The sequence below is a fragment of the Chelonoidis abingdonii genome, chromosome 20, assembly GCF_003597395.2.
Source record: "Chelonoidis abingdonii isolate Lonesome George chromosome 20, CheloAbing_2.0, whole genome shotgun sequence".
Taxonomy (NCBI): Eukaryota; Metazoa; Chordata; order Testudines; family Testudinidae; genus Chelonoidis; species Chelonoidis abingdonii.
In genome coordinates, this window is record NC_133788.1 from 6,012,765 (window position 1) to 6,031,425 (window position 18,661).

The 18,661-nt window shown below is 39.7% G+C and overlaps 1 protein-coding gene across 6 annotated transcripts in view; it reads right to left on the reverse strand.

Moving 5' to 3' along the window:
* Nucleotides 1–18,661, reverse strand: part of CUX1 (cut like homeobox 1) — a 441,436-nt gene that overhangs the window by 78,801 nt on the left and 343,974 nt on the right. For 3 of the 6 annotated variants that reach the window (XM_075074021.1, XM_075074023.1, XM_075074025.1), the window contains 2 exons: nucleotides 2,583–2,885; nucleotides 771–833 (listed from right to left, as the gene is read on the reverse strand). The exons of 1 other annotated variant lie outside the window; for it this stretch is intronic. In XM_075074021.1, the coding sequence (XP_074930122.1) occupies nucleotides 771–833; nucleotides 2,583–2,885 (366 nt within the window). The remainder of the gene's footprint in view (nucleotides 1–770; nucleotides 834–2,582; nucleotides 2,886–18,661) is intronic. 2 more of the 6 variants (XM_075074022.1, XM_075074024.1) reach the window with 1 other exon arrangement.

The following is an 18,661-nucleotide window of genomic DNA, read 5'->3' on the forward strand; positions in this document are numbered from 1 at the left end:
CATTAATATTATGTGGATGGCAAAAGGCAAAACTGAAATGTTTTTATTCTGCTGTGTTTATTCTACTTCCCTAAGAACAACCATAAGGGATCGAATACCTGGTTTGAAAGACTGTAAAGCTAATGGGAACCAGATTATAAATCATTACCGGTAGGGAGCAGATGTATCATACACCATATACTCAAACAGTAATTGAAGAGTTGTATTTTTTAAATATAGATTTCAGAGAATTTGCAAAACCCATGCCATTTAGTTTGCCCCATCTTTACTGCCATTCGGTAGCCACAAGAGTTAGCTTTTGTATTTAGTGACCTACTTTTGTTGTGCTTGTTATGGAAAATTCTTTACAGCATTTTGGCACTTTCTGCAGCCCCCCAGATTTAGGACTTTTTGTTAGCTTGTTACATTTTCTCCTCTTTGTGATAGTGTGATGTGCTGCCTCAGTTGGAAAATCCTTATTGTGCTACAAACATCTCCCTGCTGGCAGTGTTAGTATTGGTTGCTAGAATTTTTACTGGTGTTTGAATCCAAGGCGGCCCATGAGGGAAGACTTTCCAAACACAATCCAATTTAATGGGTCATGTGACCCAAACCAGTTTCACTCTAATGCCCTCTTTAGTGGCTAATGGTCTGTGAACTACTGAGCCACTAGGAATTGGCTGAGACAGGTTCATGTGGCCCCGTGGACTAGAACAGAAGCCTCAGCACTGAGTAAATCTGGCACTTCAGCACACTGAGGGCAAAAGGAGACATTTAAACTTTTTCCACACCTAATGCAGAGTTTGGGGCACATTTCCTGGCTCTTCTGCTGCTTTTTAGGCTTGTCAGCCACACTGTAGGAAAACAAAAATCATGGGGGAAAAAAAAAAAAAAGACTAAGTAAAAATGGCATACAAAATAAATGTAAACAAAAATACTTTTCAAACCCTCTCTGGAACACCAGAGGAGGAACAGTACCCAATAGCATTCTGAACCAAAAATGAAGGGCCTGATCCTACAAACCCTTACAACCACGTGTAGAGTTTACTACTGTGAGTAGCTCCATAGAATAAGCACTCTGACTATACAAACATAAGCACATGAGAAGTTCCCTCAAGTTTAATGGGACTCGCTTTCATGTATGACTTTTTGTAGAGGATCTGCCTAGAATTTTTTTTAAATGAATGTGAATGACACTAAAAAAAAAAAAAGAAAAAAAAAGCGTAAAATGGGTCTTACTTTAGTCTAAGATGGCAGCCGCTGTTATTCTGCAACTGACTGAAAAAGGGTCATATAATCCTGTTTGCTAAAATACAGTAGACTTAGCAGAAGCTGGGTATATTAATGTTTGTAAATGGTTATAATAAATGAGACAGTCTGAACTGTTTAAGCTCCTCGGAAAAAGTTGGCCCTTGGATTGAAAAAGGGATGAGTACAGGGAAGGAATGACCAAAAGCCTCCTCCTCAATCTCTTTTTAAACTTACAGGACAATAGTTTTCTCTAAACTTCAACTCCAAGACAGGCCTCAATATCTAGATCCCCAACTACACTTTTTAGTTTGAAATGAGCAGCCTCCATACACTTATACTAAGCATTCCTGCCTCATGGCAGATGCTGGCTGCATTAAGTGACATAATCAGAAGTCTAACATTTGTGTACGAGTGGTGCTACAATACTCTGCCCTTCTCTAGTGCCTTCCATCTGAGGACTTCCAAGTGCTTCACAGACATAAATGCATTAAATCTCCCAATACCTTGTTAAGAAAGGAAGAATGAAACAGACACAGGAGAAGTTACTGACATACAGGGGTCACAGATCAAGGCACTAGCAGAGCTGGGAGTAGAACCCAGATCTCTTTGGCTCCCTTTCCTGTGCCTTAGCCAACTCCTTACATTTCCCTTGGATGCACTGCTGATGTGGTTGATAATATACAGTGCTGTCATCTGGTAACTCCATCCTGAACCAGAAAACTGCTCCACAGACAAGGGCAGCATTAGCTCTTGTGGGCTCTGTGTGAGGTAACAATTAAACTTTGTTACCTCTGTGAGGAACCATCCACTTCCACATACTACCCTCGTGTGTTTGGATTCTCCTTCTCCACCTCTACCACATCCATGACATCCCTCCTTAACTTCCATCTGCCTGTGATGCTCCTCCTCTTCCAACCCTTTCCCTCATCTATTTGCAAAGCTCTAGGGCCCCTGGTTACCATCTCTACATGGACAGGGATACCAGAAGCTGGAGGTGAAGTACGACCTCTCAACTGGAGAACTGACCAGCATTCAAATGTTGCTGTTTGAAGAGCCTACAGGACTCAGATGACTGTGGACAGGGAACTGGGGATGGTAGTCTGCTTGGTGGGCCAGGTGTACATACACATGATGTAGAAGAGTGACAGCGTAATGATTTTTTGTTTGGAAGTAGTGTTTAAAATCTGGAGGATATTCTTTATCGGATTAGGACAATTTCAAAACAGATTACATTTTGGACCTAAACAGTTTGATATACTCCCTTTAACATTCTTTCTAGAGACACAGTACTTTAAAAAAAGCATTAATACTTTGTTTTATTTCATTAAAGACATTAGAACAAAGCAACTTACCAAGGTTGTTGTCTGTTAACACCTCTTTAACCCTCTTCGTAATGCCATATGTGTCCAATTCAGGAGAGACAGCAACGAGTTCTTGAATGCTAAGTGCTGAATGGCCTGAGAGAGGCAAAGGTGTTGTTGACTGGGATTCAGAAACAGGTGGCTCACTTGATTCTTGTGGTTTGCCATCTTTACTTGTCTCTATAGCAGGACAGGGTTGCTGTACCAATTCAGTCAGACTCTTCACTGATTCACTGGAACTCATAGGAGACTCAGGAGCAGGACTGCAACTGGCCGAGGTCTTTGGAGTGCTTTCTGTAATTAAAAAAGGAGAAAAACTGACTATAGCATAACTATCTTGCAATCAAAGCATTACAACTACCTTCCTTCTTGTTTATATTCTACTTTAACAAATGCCCAGGTATGCAAAAAGTACAGCAAAATGCTGCTTTTAAGGGCTAGGCTACTGAAAGGTTTCATTTTAAAACTATGCTATTTTGTAATTTTACTATTTGATTAATCTCTGTTTTCTCAGAGAGGCAAGATATATAAGTGCAACAGAAATTTAAATCTAATAATTAAGGTTCAATATTGTGTAGGGCTACAAGAAACTCACTTGGCTATAAGATTTCAAGGTATTGTTTTCTGTGTCATTTTCTTACAAAATATTGATGTGTCAATTATTATAGAGGAATATACTTCATAAGTAAACATGATGTTTGAATGCAATCACAATAAAATGGGGGTACTGAAGGCAATACAAATCTTAACAATAGAAGCTTTTACCACACTGTATTTAGGAAAGTCTTCCTGACACATTCACAAAAACTGCTCTCTCAACCAAAGTAACTGAATTTTTTTAGTAGTTTATGAAAGATCCAAAAGAGACAGCCATAAAAGGAGAGCAAGTTCTATATAAATCTTTAAGGCAGTAAGAATTCTACAAATCTAATTTCTTCTCTCTGCTCACCCCCGACTCGTCATACAATAGAATATAAACCCAGCAAATGTTATTTTTGTATCAGGAACAGCAAAGGAATTGTACTGTAAATTTGCCCCGATTCACCCATGCGAGGGACCAATCTGGCAGATCATCCATCTTGTTCACTGTACGCTGTCAGGGATGGCATGAATTCCCTACATGATAAACAGATTTCTTCTCAGGTCTGTGTCCTTTAGCCCACATCAAGGTCAAAATTATGGCTGCCTGGCTAATAAACCGCACAGCAATGGTTCAAGTTTCTTCTAATTTTGTCCCTTGTGCCACTTAAACAAATCTTAGTAAATAACTAGAGCAGCTGCAAATTTCCTATGCAATTTTCCACGCATTCCCTGCAAGCCACACATATCCAGTAAAAACCAAACCCAAAACACCTCACAGAGGACTAAACAAAAGCATTCACCAGTATCGTTTTTTTCAGCCTGCTACTGCAGACATCAAAGATAAAACAACACCTCTCTCTCCTATCACTGAAATGTAATATGTTGCTGACAGAGGGGATTAGTTAAAATTTTTTGTTTATTTTTACATATCAACAGCCTCCTGGAATTTTGTTTTTAAGAGCAATCAACCTTTTTATTTACTTAAAAAGATAAAAATAGCTGAATCTGATTTTGGAACGCAAAGGAAAACAACTGGTCTATTTTAGGAGCACTCACTGTATTGTGATTTCAAACTACGTATGATACACACGTATGCACACACCACAGATTTTTATAATATCTAAAGCAGATACAACCTTTGTATGCACACCCTTCTAAGATCATCATTACACTGTATGCTGAGAAAAATAACAAAAGGTTGAAGGATCAGGTACAAGGCATATATATTTATTTTGTAAAGCACTTGGATATACTGGGTGTGAAAGATGTAATATTTAAAAGGGATAGAATAATATAATTATATATATAAATGCAAAAAACTACTAGTGTTAGTGCAACATTAGAGATGAGAAATCAAGTACTCTAAAGCTGGAGTCTGACTGTGCAGGGTTGTGTCAGCTGCAGGGGTGCTGGAAGAATTTGTACAGTGGAGGTGCTGGGAGCCATTGAACCAAACTGCAAATGCTGCACATGACGGAAACCATTACCAGCCAAGGGGTGCGGCAGCCCGCCTAGTTCCAGCACCTATCGTCAGCTGAGCCGTATGTTTCCAAGAAGACTGCCTTCTTGTACTGTAGAATATAAGCATTTACATAGCCCTGCACACTGACCCCCCCAAAACTGTCTATTCTTTACATGGCTGTTTTCAAATGTGAATTGCATATAATCAGTGAAGTGATATCGGCTGAATGTGCAGACAACCGGAATCATTTGAGAAGTGTGCTCAGACCCTCTTCATCACTGAAGCCTGCAGATGACAGTTGAGATGTCGACATTGTTAACTACCTCACAGTTGATCAAAACAACCAAGGAGAGAGAAACGATCACATTACAAAGATCTGCACAATTAATCGGGGTCGTATCTGATGCAACTGGAGCGTGGCTTGAGGACCAAGCTTAGGAGGATCCCATTAGTCTCCTTGCATATAAACTGTTCATAAATTAGGAAATTCTAAAAGTTAAGGTTTCTACTGCAATCAAGAGTGTGGTATAAGAACAATATATAAAGCTAAATAAATAAATGAACGTAAAATAAGTCAACATTGCCCATCTGCTTTTTATTTTTGTTTTCTTTCTTAAATGTGAATTAATTATATTATTTTTATAACATAAAAAATTGAAAGCTATCCAATATGGTTGTGATAATGCTGCAGAAAAATACCTACACTTCAGAATTTCCTGACCAGTGATAGTTTGATTGCTCAACTGCAATGCTGATATTTATATTTAATTCCTGTGATTTAAGAAAAAATAAAATAGTGCAAAATTGCATTTCTTTCTGAATTGAGAGAATACGACTTGACTCTGGTTGGGCATACTACAAAGCTGGCTGAGAACAATATAGCAACCTCCTCATTACTACATGAGCTACAGATTTATGTTCTGTGGTTGTGCATTCCCTATTGCATTGGATGAAGCCACAGCATGTTTAGAAGTGGGATTTCCATTTTTCTTCATGTGGACTATGCAGGAAATTATATCCTACAATTGCAGGAGGGTGGATGGGATAATCTAACAGATTGGTGATGTATGTTATTTTGATTCTTTCAACTACAAGTAGCTTTTACAGCAGCATGTCCTCAACTGCCCTATCTGTGCACTAACACTGGCCAGATCTACAGAAGATAGCCAACAGGAGGTTCATCCTGGAGAGAAACTCAACTAAATTAGAACAACACAGATACCGGTGTTCAGAGGCTTGCAGGTAGTGCTTGACTTGACTAGTTACAAACTCTTTAGAACAGCATGGACTTCAGCATGATTGAGATACTAGGCATGGAAGTATGGAGGTAAATGGATGATGGTGAAGTGTTAAAACACTAGGTGATGGATGCAACCTTGTTATTCCCAGAAGCATGAAATATCCTGGTGGGATGTCTACAACATGGCTCCTTAAGCAGAATTGTTTGTATTTCTTTTGAGAACTATGGACCCCAGGAAGCACCAAACATTTTGATTCAAGCTACACTCTAATTTCTACAGGTATGGCAACAAGTAGTTTCCTTCCCTTTTGTCCTTTTGCCAAGACAATGTAATCCAAAGCCTTTTGGTAGGACAAGAGTGATCTGGACCAAAACCATCTGAGTTCTCAGAGCAAAATAAAAATTGACTGTATTGAGACTTTTTCTGTGGCACATTTGACTTCTAGAAAGAAGTACTCAGTCCTATATTAGCTCAACAATAATGGCGTGGATAAGTGGTTGAATGCGTGTTACTGCCAAAAGACTGATGGTGAATAAAGTACAAAACATTGAGATGTTGGGGGAAAGACCATCTGAAACACAGAAGGCCTATTCAGGGGCCTCTAAAAGGATTAAGGAAAATATTATATTCTGAAGGCAGCAGGCAGACAACAGCTGCCTTAAGTTTTAGATAGAAGTGGATTGAAAAAGCAGATCCAGTATAATTTTCAGAAACAAATCTCTGCAGTTTTTCCAATCCACTATTTAAATTTCAGTACACAGCCCTCTATATACAGTAATAACCTAAATTCCATTTAGTGTTCATTTGAGCAGTCAGGATAAAGTCATTTCTTATTATCTCCCCACTGTGTAAAAAACAGCTTGAAGGTAGGAAGTCAGCAAGCATTTTCACCAAAAAGTAATTATTGTAAGTGACATTTTTACTGCTAGCATGCCATAAGGCGAACTGTGCATTTGGAAGGACAAGTTGCTGAAACAAAATGACAGGGTACTCTGTGACATTCCCACAATAACCCAAATATTATTTAACTGGCAGTTGGTTTGATGCACCACTTTTCATAATGTCCATAACTCAGGCTTAGGTCCATACCAAACTAGTCATATTCAAGTTACTTATAAATGAGTATCAGAACAACAACATAGGGCACATGGCAGTGGGAGGATACAATACTCTAGTTATTTCTTCTATGGCAAATTATTATAGAACAAGACGACAGATAAACATCAACAAAGGATTCTCTCACCACCTCCCAGAAGGACCATTTGATATCTGAGGGCCTGTTTTTACCCACAGGTGAGTTGATGGGCAATAAACAGATTTTGACACGTTGCCCAAGATCAAAGTGGCTCATACTGAAACTGGATTAGCTCCTAGTTTTTCCTAATTATTAGTTTGTATAATCTCTCCATTTTACAGATTAAAAACCAGAGTATGTTGGGCCTTCTCTCACTGATGTATCTTTAGGGCCTTGTCCATTTCCAAGTGAAGTCAACTGCAAGATTCCCACTGTTATGCATTCAGTTTTCTGGCATCTGAAAATTTCATGCAGAATTTGGTTTCCATTTTTCTACACTGCGATTTTAACTTCTGCATAGGAATTTATGTCTTCACAGGTGCTTCTAAAACACAGTAATGAGCTTTTTGTGCACCAGTGGTGAAATGAAACACAAGTTTGATCTACGTGCGTAATAAATCAGCTAAGCATTTGTGGCACAATACTACAATAAAGCCCTCTTATGACTAATTAATAGTACTGATCTATGAACACTGAGTATTTTCTCAGATACAGTGTTTTAAGAGATTTGTTTTCAATGAGTGAACCTTGCCTGTTTGCATATTAATATGGCTTATGAAAATAAACCACCTCTCCAGAGCCTAAATGTGAGAGAGAGACACATACAATAATGTAAAGCAAGTATGTGTATAAATTCATGGTAGCGAATGCCAGCTCTCGTTAAGTTTATAGATTTCCCTGGATAACTGTAGTGTGGCGGTGGGAGTCGTGTTTACTACAAATGTTATAATTGAAAAAAACTCTTATGTCTAAAACTTTCCAGGCTTGGTCTTGCCTCAGAGGTGAATTTTTGTGGGTGACAGAAAAAATCTGAAAAAAATCCCTTCAGCCATATTGTGTGTTTTTAAAAGAAAAAAAATCAATTTAATTCCTTTAATCAATAATTCAAAAATTACTTAATGAAAACAAAAAAGCCTAGGCTCATCATGTGGCTATTTCTTCATCTTCTTTACACTCTGGGAAAAAAATAAAAAACAAAGGCCCCTGCCCTGCAAAACTCATGCTCATGAATGTGTCTAAGGTTACACATGTGCAGAAATGTTTGTAAAATTAGGGACAAAGGTTGTGACTACTTGAATAAAATTACTTCTGAGCATTGGCACGGGATTATACAATCTGGCCACAATTTTATGCTGCATTTTCCACACTTTTATGCTCATTCCACACTCACATTTATGTATGTTTTCAGATGCGAGCTGAAAAGTGTCACTTCCTTGGTCTCTACCATACCATCTCTATCTATATGTAGTCTCAAACTGCCTTAATTTATAATGTGATAGGACAGCAAAGATGTCAGTTAGGCCAGTGCTCAGTCTAAATGATTGTTTTTATCATTGTCTAGCACCAGTACTGGCGAACAGTGAGAAAAGTTCAAGTTTATGTCTAGCCTGCCCCGCAGTTTGGACTATACAGCGTGCATAAAGGTGCTCCACTGTTACTCCCCGTGTGAACACTGTGGATGCAAACTAAAAGGTGCCTAGTGTGTATTAATGTAGTCCTGTTTACAGAGGTAAGTTATTGTGAACTAGGTACCTTTTAGTTCACGTCTGCAGGATCCACGGGAGGGAGTTGGTGTGCATTTCTATTCATTTACAGATAGCTTATCTAACTGGCTAAAGAGTGCTTTGCACACCCTAGGACTTTAAATCAAATTTATAACCAACCAGAAGCTTACTTGACTCCAAACATGATTTGTGTCCACATGCAGCAAGAATAATATTTTGTTAGCAACTACAGCAGTTAACAGTGTTTTATCCTTACCAGGGGCCTAGGCTGACACATGGTTGCCTTCTTCTGTAACTGGTTCTTCAACGTATTTTGCTGTGGGGGACTATTCCTGCGCTACTAGTTTGGCTAGTCTTCTGTTTCTCAAGACCTCTGTGAGCATGTCTTCTAGGCCAATGCTTTTCAAAGTGGTGGTCCGCGGACCGGTGACAGTCCGCAAGCCATCGGCTGCTGGTCCGTGGCGAGTTTCCACCTAAGAGTGTCGAATAGGATAAGAATATGGCACCGGTCCCTGGCACATTAGAAAAAAAATTACCGGTGCCCCACATCAGATATCTTGAAAAGCACTGGTCCAGGCAATCTGTGCACTATGGAGTAGCTGCCCAGGTGTTCCCTGATGTGCTGATACGAAGAGTTATGCAGCACATAAGAATTTATATGCAAACATGGGAAGAGATTTTCAACTAGCAATAATCACACCTTGGATCAACCTCATTAGCTACAATACTACTACTGACATAAACCAAAACATACAATATGTAACAGATTAAGAGGACTGGGCCTCTAACTGGTTACAAAGTTACACTTGTAGTTGCAGAGTTGAGGGGTCCTAAAGAGAAGATCTGTAATCACAAATGATGGGCAGTGTGAACATCAAGGATGTGGAGAATTAAAATATTTAAGCTTGTACTAATAAGGGTATAACTAGAGGTAGTGGGACAAAATTAAGAAAAGAGAAATTTAGGCTACCAGAAAAAGCTTCTTGACAATGCTATTAGCCTGTGGAATTAGATGGCACTTTAAAAAAAAAAAAAGACTGGACAAAACTCCAAAAGATATGGTTTAAGGAACACTCCTGAACTGGTCCAGGGATGGACTAGATGATCATTACATTAATGCACTTTTTGAAAAACAGGGAAGAAAACTGGGGGCTTGTGTCAGCATATAGCCAATCACAGTTTCTAGAACCACAGCTGAGATAATTTTAGAAGATTATTTTTTAAAATAATTATATAAATTAAAATTCGACTTAACACTCGCATCCTGGCACTACCAAACCCTCTTTAAAAACCTGATTTTTCTGTGTTACCATAGCTCATTACTTCTTCAGAAATTCATATTAAGAATACAGTAACTGTTAGAAATTATCTTCAGTAACCTTATTACTAAAGCAGCTTGTGTGTAGGAACAGTTTTATTCATGAGTTCCTGAAGAATAAACAAATATCTGTCATAAAAACATCCTACCAAGATGCCAAAAAAAACCCTTGTGTTTAAATTGCCTTATTGAGCAAAGATTAATCATCATATGACAATAATTTTTCACCAATTCAATGTTTCTAAGAGGTCCTAACTCAGTTATTATTGTAATATCTTTGCTGATGCTCCAGCCGATAACCAAGTGGTTAGAGACTAGAACTCAACATGTTATCACCATCATACCCGTTTGGTCCTCTCTCCACCTCAAGCTTCTTAACAAACTTAGATAGAGTATGCGGGTGCTTCTATGAATGTGTTCAGTGTCTTAACCCCATTTGCCCCTGGATATACAGCTTAAACCAGGTGCAACAGCATACATATGTCCTGTGTACATCCTGATCTGTATTGAAGAATATTCCCCCCTCACTAAACAATGTGGACATTCATTTGCTAGGGGTAAGATACTTGAGGGGCTAATATCTGGATTCTTTTTCTCATAAGAAAGGCCAACCCATCACCAGTCATATATGTTGGTATAGCAGATTGCTCTTCATCTTAACAGAAAACGGCTGAATGGACTGTCTCTGCGTGTTACTGTACTAAATGCAAAACTGTTCTGGAGGAGTACTGGCTAAAGTACTGAAAGAAAATGCATTTACATTATACGCAAAAATATTATAAAAGCTATTAAGGTACATTATTTTACACATCCACATAATCTCGCCATACTGCTTTACTTAATCTGTGATAAAATTGTTGAGAAAGGGAACTTAATGTAGGACAGTCAGTACAAGTAATTTATCATCTTCCCGCTTCGGTGCTCACATTATCAGCGAACTCATTTTCTGCATTCATCATGCAATCAGCCTATTATTTGCATATTAATCAGGCAGTGGACCATGAAAGAGCTGCATCCCAGACAAATGCTGCACTATCTCAGGAGGAACACTCAGTAATTATCATACATCAGTGTTATGATGTGGTAATTGATTATAACATCTTTCTGTTGCCCCTGGGGAGTCCCACTGCTAACCCAGCTTCAGGCATTCTGTGCAGATTTTCTCTCTGAAAATTAGAGAAACCATTGCTGTCCTTTTACTAGATTTTTTGTACCTTTACGTTATGCAGTTTTAGAGCATTTCCAAGTTACCTTTAAAATAAACCAAAACCAAAAAACCTTCACAAGAAAAATAACTGTCTCAAAACAGAAGATTTAAAACACAGTTGTGTTCATCCTCTCTCTCTCTCTCTCTCTGAAGGTCTCATGGATTTTTAGGTGCTCATCTTGCTTACATAACACCAGTAAACAAAATAAAATGTTGCAACTTCAATAGATTGTAATTGTAAAGTTTGTACAAAGACAGTTTAGCTGCTTTATTTAGGTACCAAATAACAGGCTAATTTTGGTCCTCTTATAAAGGACAAATGAAACATCTGCTGATTCCAACTTACTCTATTTTTAGGATATAAGTTCCAAAAGAGAAAAGGAGAGAAACAAATGTAGAACAAAACTGAAGTTACACTGAGACTAAACTAATTACTTTTTCATCTGTGTGAAAATACGGAGAGTGGGAAGGGGGCAGCTTCCATCACCTTTACATGTCCCAATATTTCCTTAGAAAGCAAAGGTGAAAAGGAGCGTGCTGTGGTGGAATAAAAATCTGAGAGGTGGATCTGATGAAGTTTTTTTAGGGGAAAGCAGCAGCTAGGATATGTTTTATAATGTTAGGATAGGCGAAGGAGAAGTGGAAGGAACAAATTGCAAAGATAAATTTTGTTTTAAAAGAAGTATTTTTATCATTGACTGATGGGAGATGTGCAGAGTACTGATGTCCAAAGGAATTTTGCTGGTGCTCTGCATCTCTCAGAATCATGCCTTTAAAATGCTTCAAATGGTGCTTATGTTATTCTGGATGTAGAATACATTTCTTAAAGAGGGACACAGGGTTTCAAATACTGTTTTTTTAAGAAACAAATTTCCTTAAATTTATTATTAGTACCACCGTTGATCATTAAAACTGTAAGAATTTTAAATATCAAATTCACTTTATTGATATTCTTTGTTTAATTTTTGCATTTCACTCAGCTTGGACAATGAAAATACACCAGTCAGTTTCAGTTTTCTTTATACTTGATTTCTAATCTATTTAACTTTCTGGCTCCCACACAGTAACACTGTATTTCAACATTTGGTCTGTAGGGGAACGATGACCTAGAAGGGAAACAGTTTCCATCAGAATTAAAATAAAATAATCATAGGAACAATCTTGTGGATGATTATTTACAAAGTTTAAAAAAATCTCAAATATCTATCAAATTAGATTCGACACCTACATCTTTTCTTTTCTTCCTCTGCACTGAAACAACAAGGACAGCCACAAGGTAACTGGAGGATATTTAATTTTCCAGAAATTTTCAGTTCTCTCTCCTTGGAAATGATTTTAACCAACACACAGCTCCTTATAATCTAAAGATGATTTAATTATTTATCAGAGGTATAATCTGATACTTTCCAGCACAGAATGTTTACTTCATGTTCAGATGAGTTCCTGGAAAACATACCTGCTTTAAGACTGTATCCTCATTATGGATTGGAAGCAATGACCTGTACATTTGGGGCATACACTTTCTATTCAGTAACTCAGGAAGGAAACAGTCCATTATCTGGTTTATGCAGCCAAAGCAAGGTAACTCTCACCCCCCTCAACTAAAGTTGTAGTTTGCCTGTATCCATGACCACAGCCAAAGGGGATGAAATAGATTAATACCCTCTTTCCCCCTGATAAGCACTCTTGTGTGACCAATCCCAGAAGCCAAACCCTTGTAGCTTCCTACGAAGAGATATGTGCCTCACTTCCCTCAAGCAACCAAACCCCAACATGACTCCTCGCCAGCAGACAAACCCTCCCATCACTGAGACAAATGCCTGACCCCTAGTGATAAGTACCTTTCCTGACCTCTTTTGCAGCTGCCAAGCCCTCCAGACTCCCTCTCAATATAGAGGAAGGTGCCTGACCCTTTTTCTCAGCTGCCAAAACATCCAGAGCCCTATCTCCCCCCTCTCCAAGCTGTCAGACCTTCCGGCACCACAACACAAATGCTAAGGCATCCTTTATGTCAATGCTGCTTGCTGATTTAGGGTCAGTCACTCTTACATTCTGGTTTTCAAAATGTGATCATTCTTTCATACTCAGCTCCTCCTGGAGCTAGCAGCTAGCTGTAGAATCCACAGACTGTTTCTAATGAAGGAAGGTCAGAGGATCTCTTATGATGGGGAAGATCCCTTCCAAAAAAAGGGATGAATGGGGAAAAAACATAGCTGAATGATTAAGAATATAAAGAAATTGAGAGAAATGAGTGTCTGAAGTCTATCATATTTAACAGACCAGATCTTCACTCTGAACTAAGCTTGGAAAGAATATGCACCATGGAGGTCACATGGTTTAGCTGATCTTAAAATACACTTGATCTAATGAATTATAGCAAACTATTCCAGACGCAAAGATTTCATCAACAATTTTGGACTATTGCAATCCCTTAAATAAGGAACTGTAAGCACTATGCTGATCTAAAAAAAATCTCAGAGGACTGATATATTGTGCTAACTGGTACTTTTCCATAGCTGCCTGACAAAAATAGCACTGGAAACAGTACAACTAATTAAACTTTTCATCTTCAAGCTTTATACATATTCACTAATTATGAGAAGCATCCTGTGAAGCAGGTATTATCTCAATTTTTACAAATGGAGAAACTGAGGCAGACAGCCTATATGACTTGCCCAAGTTTACTGAGGGACTCAGTGACAGAGACAAGTACTAGAATGCCTGAGTTCCTGGCTCCCAGTCTTGTGCTCAGATCATAGGACAGTGGATTTATGGAATCCACACAGCCTGACCGAAAAAAGAAAAAACATAGGTTGCAATGGATTGTGTGCAGATCTTCTAAAAATGAAGATACAGACACATTCACTATTTAAAATAAATTCAGATCAGCTTCAGGGTACCGCATGAGTTCCCTTTCCTCCACTTAAATAGGGAAAGAGTGTTGTCACCTCGTTACTGCATTATGTCTACTATGAATCTTTCCTTATAACGTTGGTGCTCATAATTACAGATTTTATAATGCCAAACACAGGTTTATACCTGTAAGGTAGGGACCACAATGGGGAGGGAATTGTGTTGCGGAAGTTTTGATCATTGTTTACCTAGTGCATGTGGATCCAAAATAAAAATGAATAGGAAAGGGCTTTAAACAGGTGAAATTCTAGGATAACGTGCATAAAAAAAAAAAAGAGATCAACAACATTTGTATGATAAAGGCATCTCCTATGCTAAAGAGTCTATGAAAAAGAATAGCGGGTAGAGTTTCAGTAAAATAAATTATTTACTAAGCATCAATAATACGCACACAGTACTACTGATACACAAAACAGATTGTGATAAAAGAACAGTTACAGGAAAAAAACCATGAAGCCAATGTTCTAGCAATGCTGTCCATGTTATACTAAGAGGCAACTTTGCACTGCATTTCAAGGTTCCAATAAAGTGCATTGGACAGTGATTTTCCTCGCTTTATTGATACTAGAAAAGTTACCAGGAAGGTTCTCACAGTCCAAATTATCGAGGAAATAGCATAGAATTTAATCATACACACAAGATAGACAGACTACAACAGCTGCCCATGTGAGGTGCCAGTTGATATCCTATGGCTTGAAATCAACAGAAACTGGGGCCAATTACTTTAGAGCCGCAACCTCAGTATGCACAAGTGATGTGGAAACTTAACCAATTTGCCTATTAAAATTACATTTTAGAGCTAGCACAAGGGGCTTGACTCCGTTGAGTTATCCATACAGCTCTAAGTAACTAACTAAAAAATTCTGTTCTGATCTGGCTCACACTGATGATAATGGCAGTAATATTTTTATTGGCCTCTTTAACCAAACTTTAAAATAAGTAATTGAATTTAAGCTACTTATGTAAGGAATTCCATTAGTCTTATGACTCTTAGGTCAAGAGATCGCCCTTTCTTCTCCATCTTATTGGCCATAAAGTCATATTCATCAGAACAATTTCAAACCATAAACAACTTTGTTAACCAAGAATGCATTCTCATAGAACCCAGTATCTCTTGCTACAAGGAGTTATTAGCCTGTTTCACAGATGATAAAATCCAAATCTGAGATGGTCTCAGGAGCAGAGGAACCAACATCCATGTATATATTAGCACACGGTTATAATGATCGAAGTTCTCAATAGATTGGTCTGAGCTACCTACTGGAATACCACCTATAACAGTTGTGCTCCTCTGGAACTACAAGGCCATGCACAATAAAGGTAAGAATCATGAGAAATGAGGATAGAGCTTTTTTCATGACCAGCTTGAGGCTATCAAACTCCTTTCCTCAAGAGATCGGAATCTCACTGCATCCAGAACAGAAGAGTTAACACTCATATCTTTGCCTTAGTTTTCCCACAACAGGAATTAAAACAAGACCGAAAACAGTATCTAACAACTCTGTTGCTATGTAATAGGGACATTGACTCAATCCACAATTAACTACCTGTTAACATCTGTTATTGAAAGATAACACCGTGATGAGCATGGTATGACTAGAGATAGATCAGATATCTGGCTTTCCTGTCATTCTGCAATGCATGTACTACTATCACATCTGGAGTAAACTTTATACTTGTCTTCGGATTTTTCCATATTTCTTTCCCAAGGGATGATAAAGATTAATCATCCCTTGTTACACATTTTTTTATTTTGAAAAGAAAAGGTTTTATATAATATTTCAGTAGATCTCAATACAGTAAATCTTTGGTTTTTAAATCACTAGGTGATGTGCAATTATCTCAAGCAAGATTTTGATTTAAAAAACAAGCTTTCATTAGAGCTCCCCATTTTTTGCAGCTATAATCCTTCCTTCAATTCCCACGAGCATTACTACTGCTAAGCAGCATGAAGCTCAGAATGATGGATGATACTCAGAAAGGAAGACAAACAAAAGGGAAATTCAAAATCCCCTGAGATCACCCGCAGCTGTACTGACAAACGAAGATTTCCACATTAGGTCAAAAGAAGACCCTACCAGAAACACACACCAAAAAGACATGTAAGTCTTTAATGTAGTATATGGATACTATATGACCTTCACAAAGGATAAATACAGAAGTGAATTAAAAATTCAATGTTCTTGGGGACATCAAGGCAATCAACAGAACTGGTACATAATACCATGGTATTTTTTTTTTTTTTGGTAAAGTTTTACAGACACTCAGTAAAGAAAGTAACCCAAAAAATCCAAATAAAACCAATACAGGAGCTACATACAAGTGTTCAAAACACTCAATCATATACACATGTCCTAATATATATTGCAACTCTCTAACTCTAATCTAGCTTTGATTATCAAAAATGAAACTAAATAAGGGCCAAATTCACTAAAAAAGAAACATGCTGATGCAGTTGGGTGACATTAATTTAGATTTTTTGTCCATATGATTTAGTCCATGTTGTTGACAGATACCTCATTAAAAAGACAGATTTACCCAAAGGCAGAAACATACATGAAGAAAATGTAAGAAAGAACATACTGATTTTCTTTTTCACCACTGGAAAAGACGGTTACTCACCTTTGTAACTGTTGTTCTTCGAGATGTGTTGCTCATATTCATTCCAAGTAGGTGTGCGCGCGCCGCGTGCACGTTCGTCGGAAGATTTTTCCCCTAGCAACACCCGGCGGGTCAGCAGGCGCCCCCTGGCGTGGCGCCTTTGCGGCACCGTATATATGCCCCTGCCGACCCGGCGGCGAGTAGAGAGAGATCTCTCTGGGCTGAGGCTATCTCTCCACTGCAGACCTGGCGCGCTATCCCAGTCCCAGCCGCAGGCACAATCTCTTTGGAAGCCCGCCACGGATTGAGGTGTGTTGGAAAACCTGCAACGCATGAGCTACCACATGCGCAAATGGAAGAGGTTTCCGCTGGTGTCAGTCACGAGGACTAAGTGCACCAGCTCAGGTTCCCACCAAAGGCTAAGCTGAATCCCCACTACGCCAGCTAGTAGGGCACCTAAACAACAAGAACGGCCTTGGCCCCGGGCGCCTCGGCTCTGTCCGGGGTGCCAGCAGTTGCTCGCCCTATGTATTCCGACTTCCGGGCCCGGGGTGCCCGGGGCCACACCACGCCTGTGGCGGGGCTCATCATTCCTCGACTTGCGCATCCAGGAGAAGGCCTCTTCTCTGCGCGTGATTGCTACGTCACGCGCCTATATGTCTCGAGATTCTCTCAAAGGCTTGGAGCGGTCTTGATGCATCGTTCCACCGTAGGTCCCTATCCCGCCACCAGTCCTTGGGTGGGACCGTCGCGCCTGAGGGCCCTCGTTGAGTCAATCTGTTGTCTCGCTCACACGAAACTTAGATGCCCTTCGGCCTGGCCTCCCCTGGCCTCTTCGTGGGGTGCCTGTTCGAAACTCACTCGTGGGTTCTCTTATCCACGGGGTGTCAACCTTAGCAACGCCTCCGCGCCTGATACCTATCTGCTTGGGAAGGTGCTCTTGTGCCATACCCGTGAGCATCTGGTGCCTAGGTCTAGAGTCTCAGAGGCTTCGCGTGTGCGCGCTCTTGCTGGCCTGTACAGCAGCCAGGAGAAGTATCACATATTGATTTGCTGAGTGCTCCATTAAAAAACAACCAACAAAAAAAAGATAAAGACAAGGTCTCACCTCCTCCCGCATGGACCAGGTCCTTTCTGCCCAAGGTGGTCTCCCCCCATTACGCACCGTATAAGATCCAAGGACATTTTCGGCATCGCATTTTACCCAGGAGAGGCGCTATATGTTGTTTCGTCCTTCTCCGTTTTCTTCTGCAGAGAGGCCCTCTCGATCTACTAAGCTAGTGGGATAAGAGAATTGCACATGCCGCCATTTACACGTGTACCCCGGGGCCTGCGAGCAGTTATAATTCGACTACACTCGCGTTCAGCCTGCACCCGAGCATCCTACATTGGGGATACCCTTGTTCCGAAAGACCTCCCAACTTATTCGTTGCCCAAGTTCGCAGAACAGGAGCAATCGACCACTGTCCATCGCAAACAATGTCATATCCACTGGTGACAGCCTGCACAAAACATGGCTAGGGTCCTTTGCCTCACACGTCTCCAGGGCGAGTAACCCGCTCATATCCACGAGAGCGGCAATGTCCCGATTGCCTTCCTCGCCGCATCGTGCCTATACAAACATAATTGTCGTTGGGCAGGGCCACGTGTCTCAGTGCAACTTTTCTGCCCATTACGCCTTGTGCAGGCAGTCCCGGGACGATGCGCTTCTGCTTGGCTGTTTGCATTCAACAGTCTCACAACTCCACCCCACCCGGCCTAGGTAAGGCTGGATTCACCTAACTTGAATAAATGAGGCAACCGTCGAAGAAGAAACATACTCACCTTTGAAAATTTTTGTTGTTCTCTCGGATGTGTTGGCTCATATTCATTCCAACATCCTCCACCTCCTTCCCCAGCTGTCGAATAGCCGCAAGGAAAGAACTGAAAAATGAGCGCCCGGTCGGC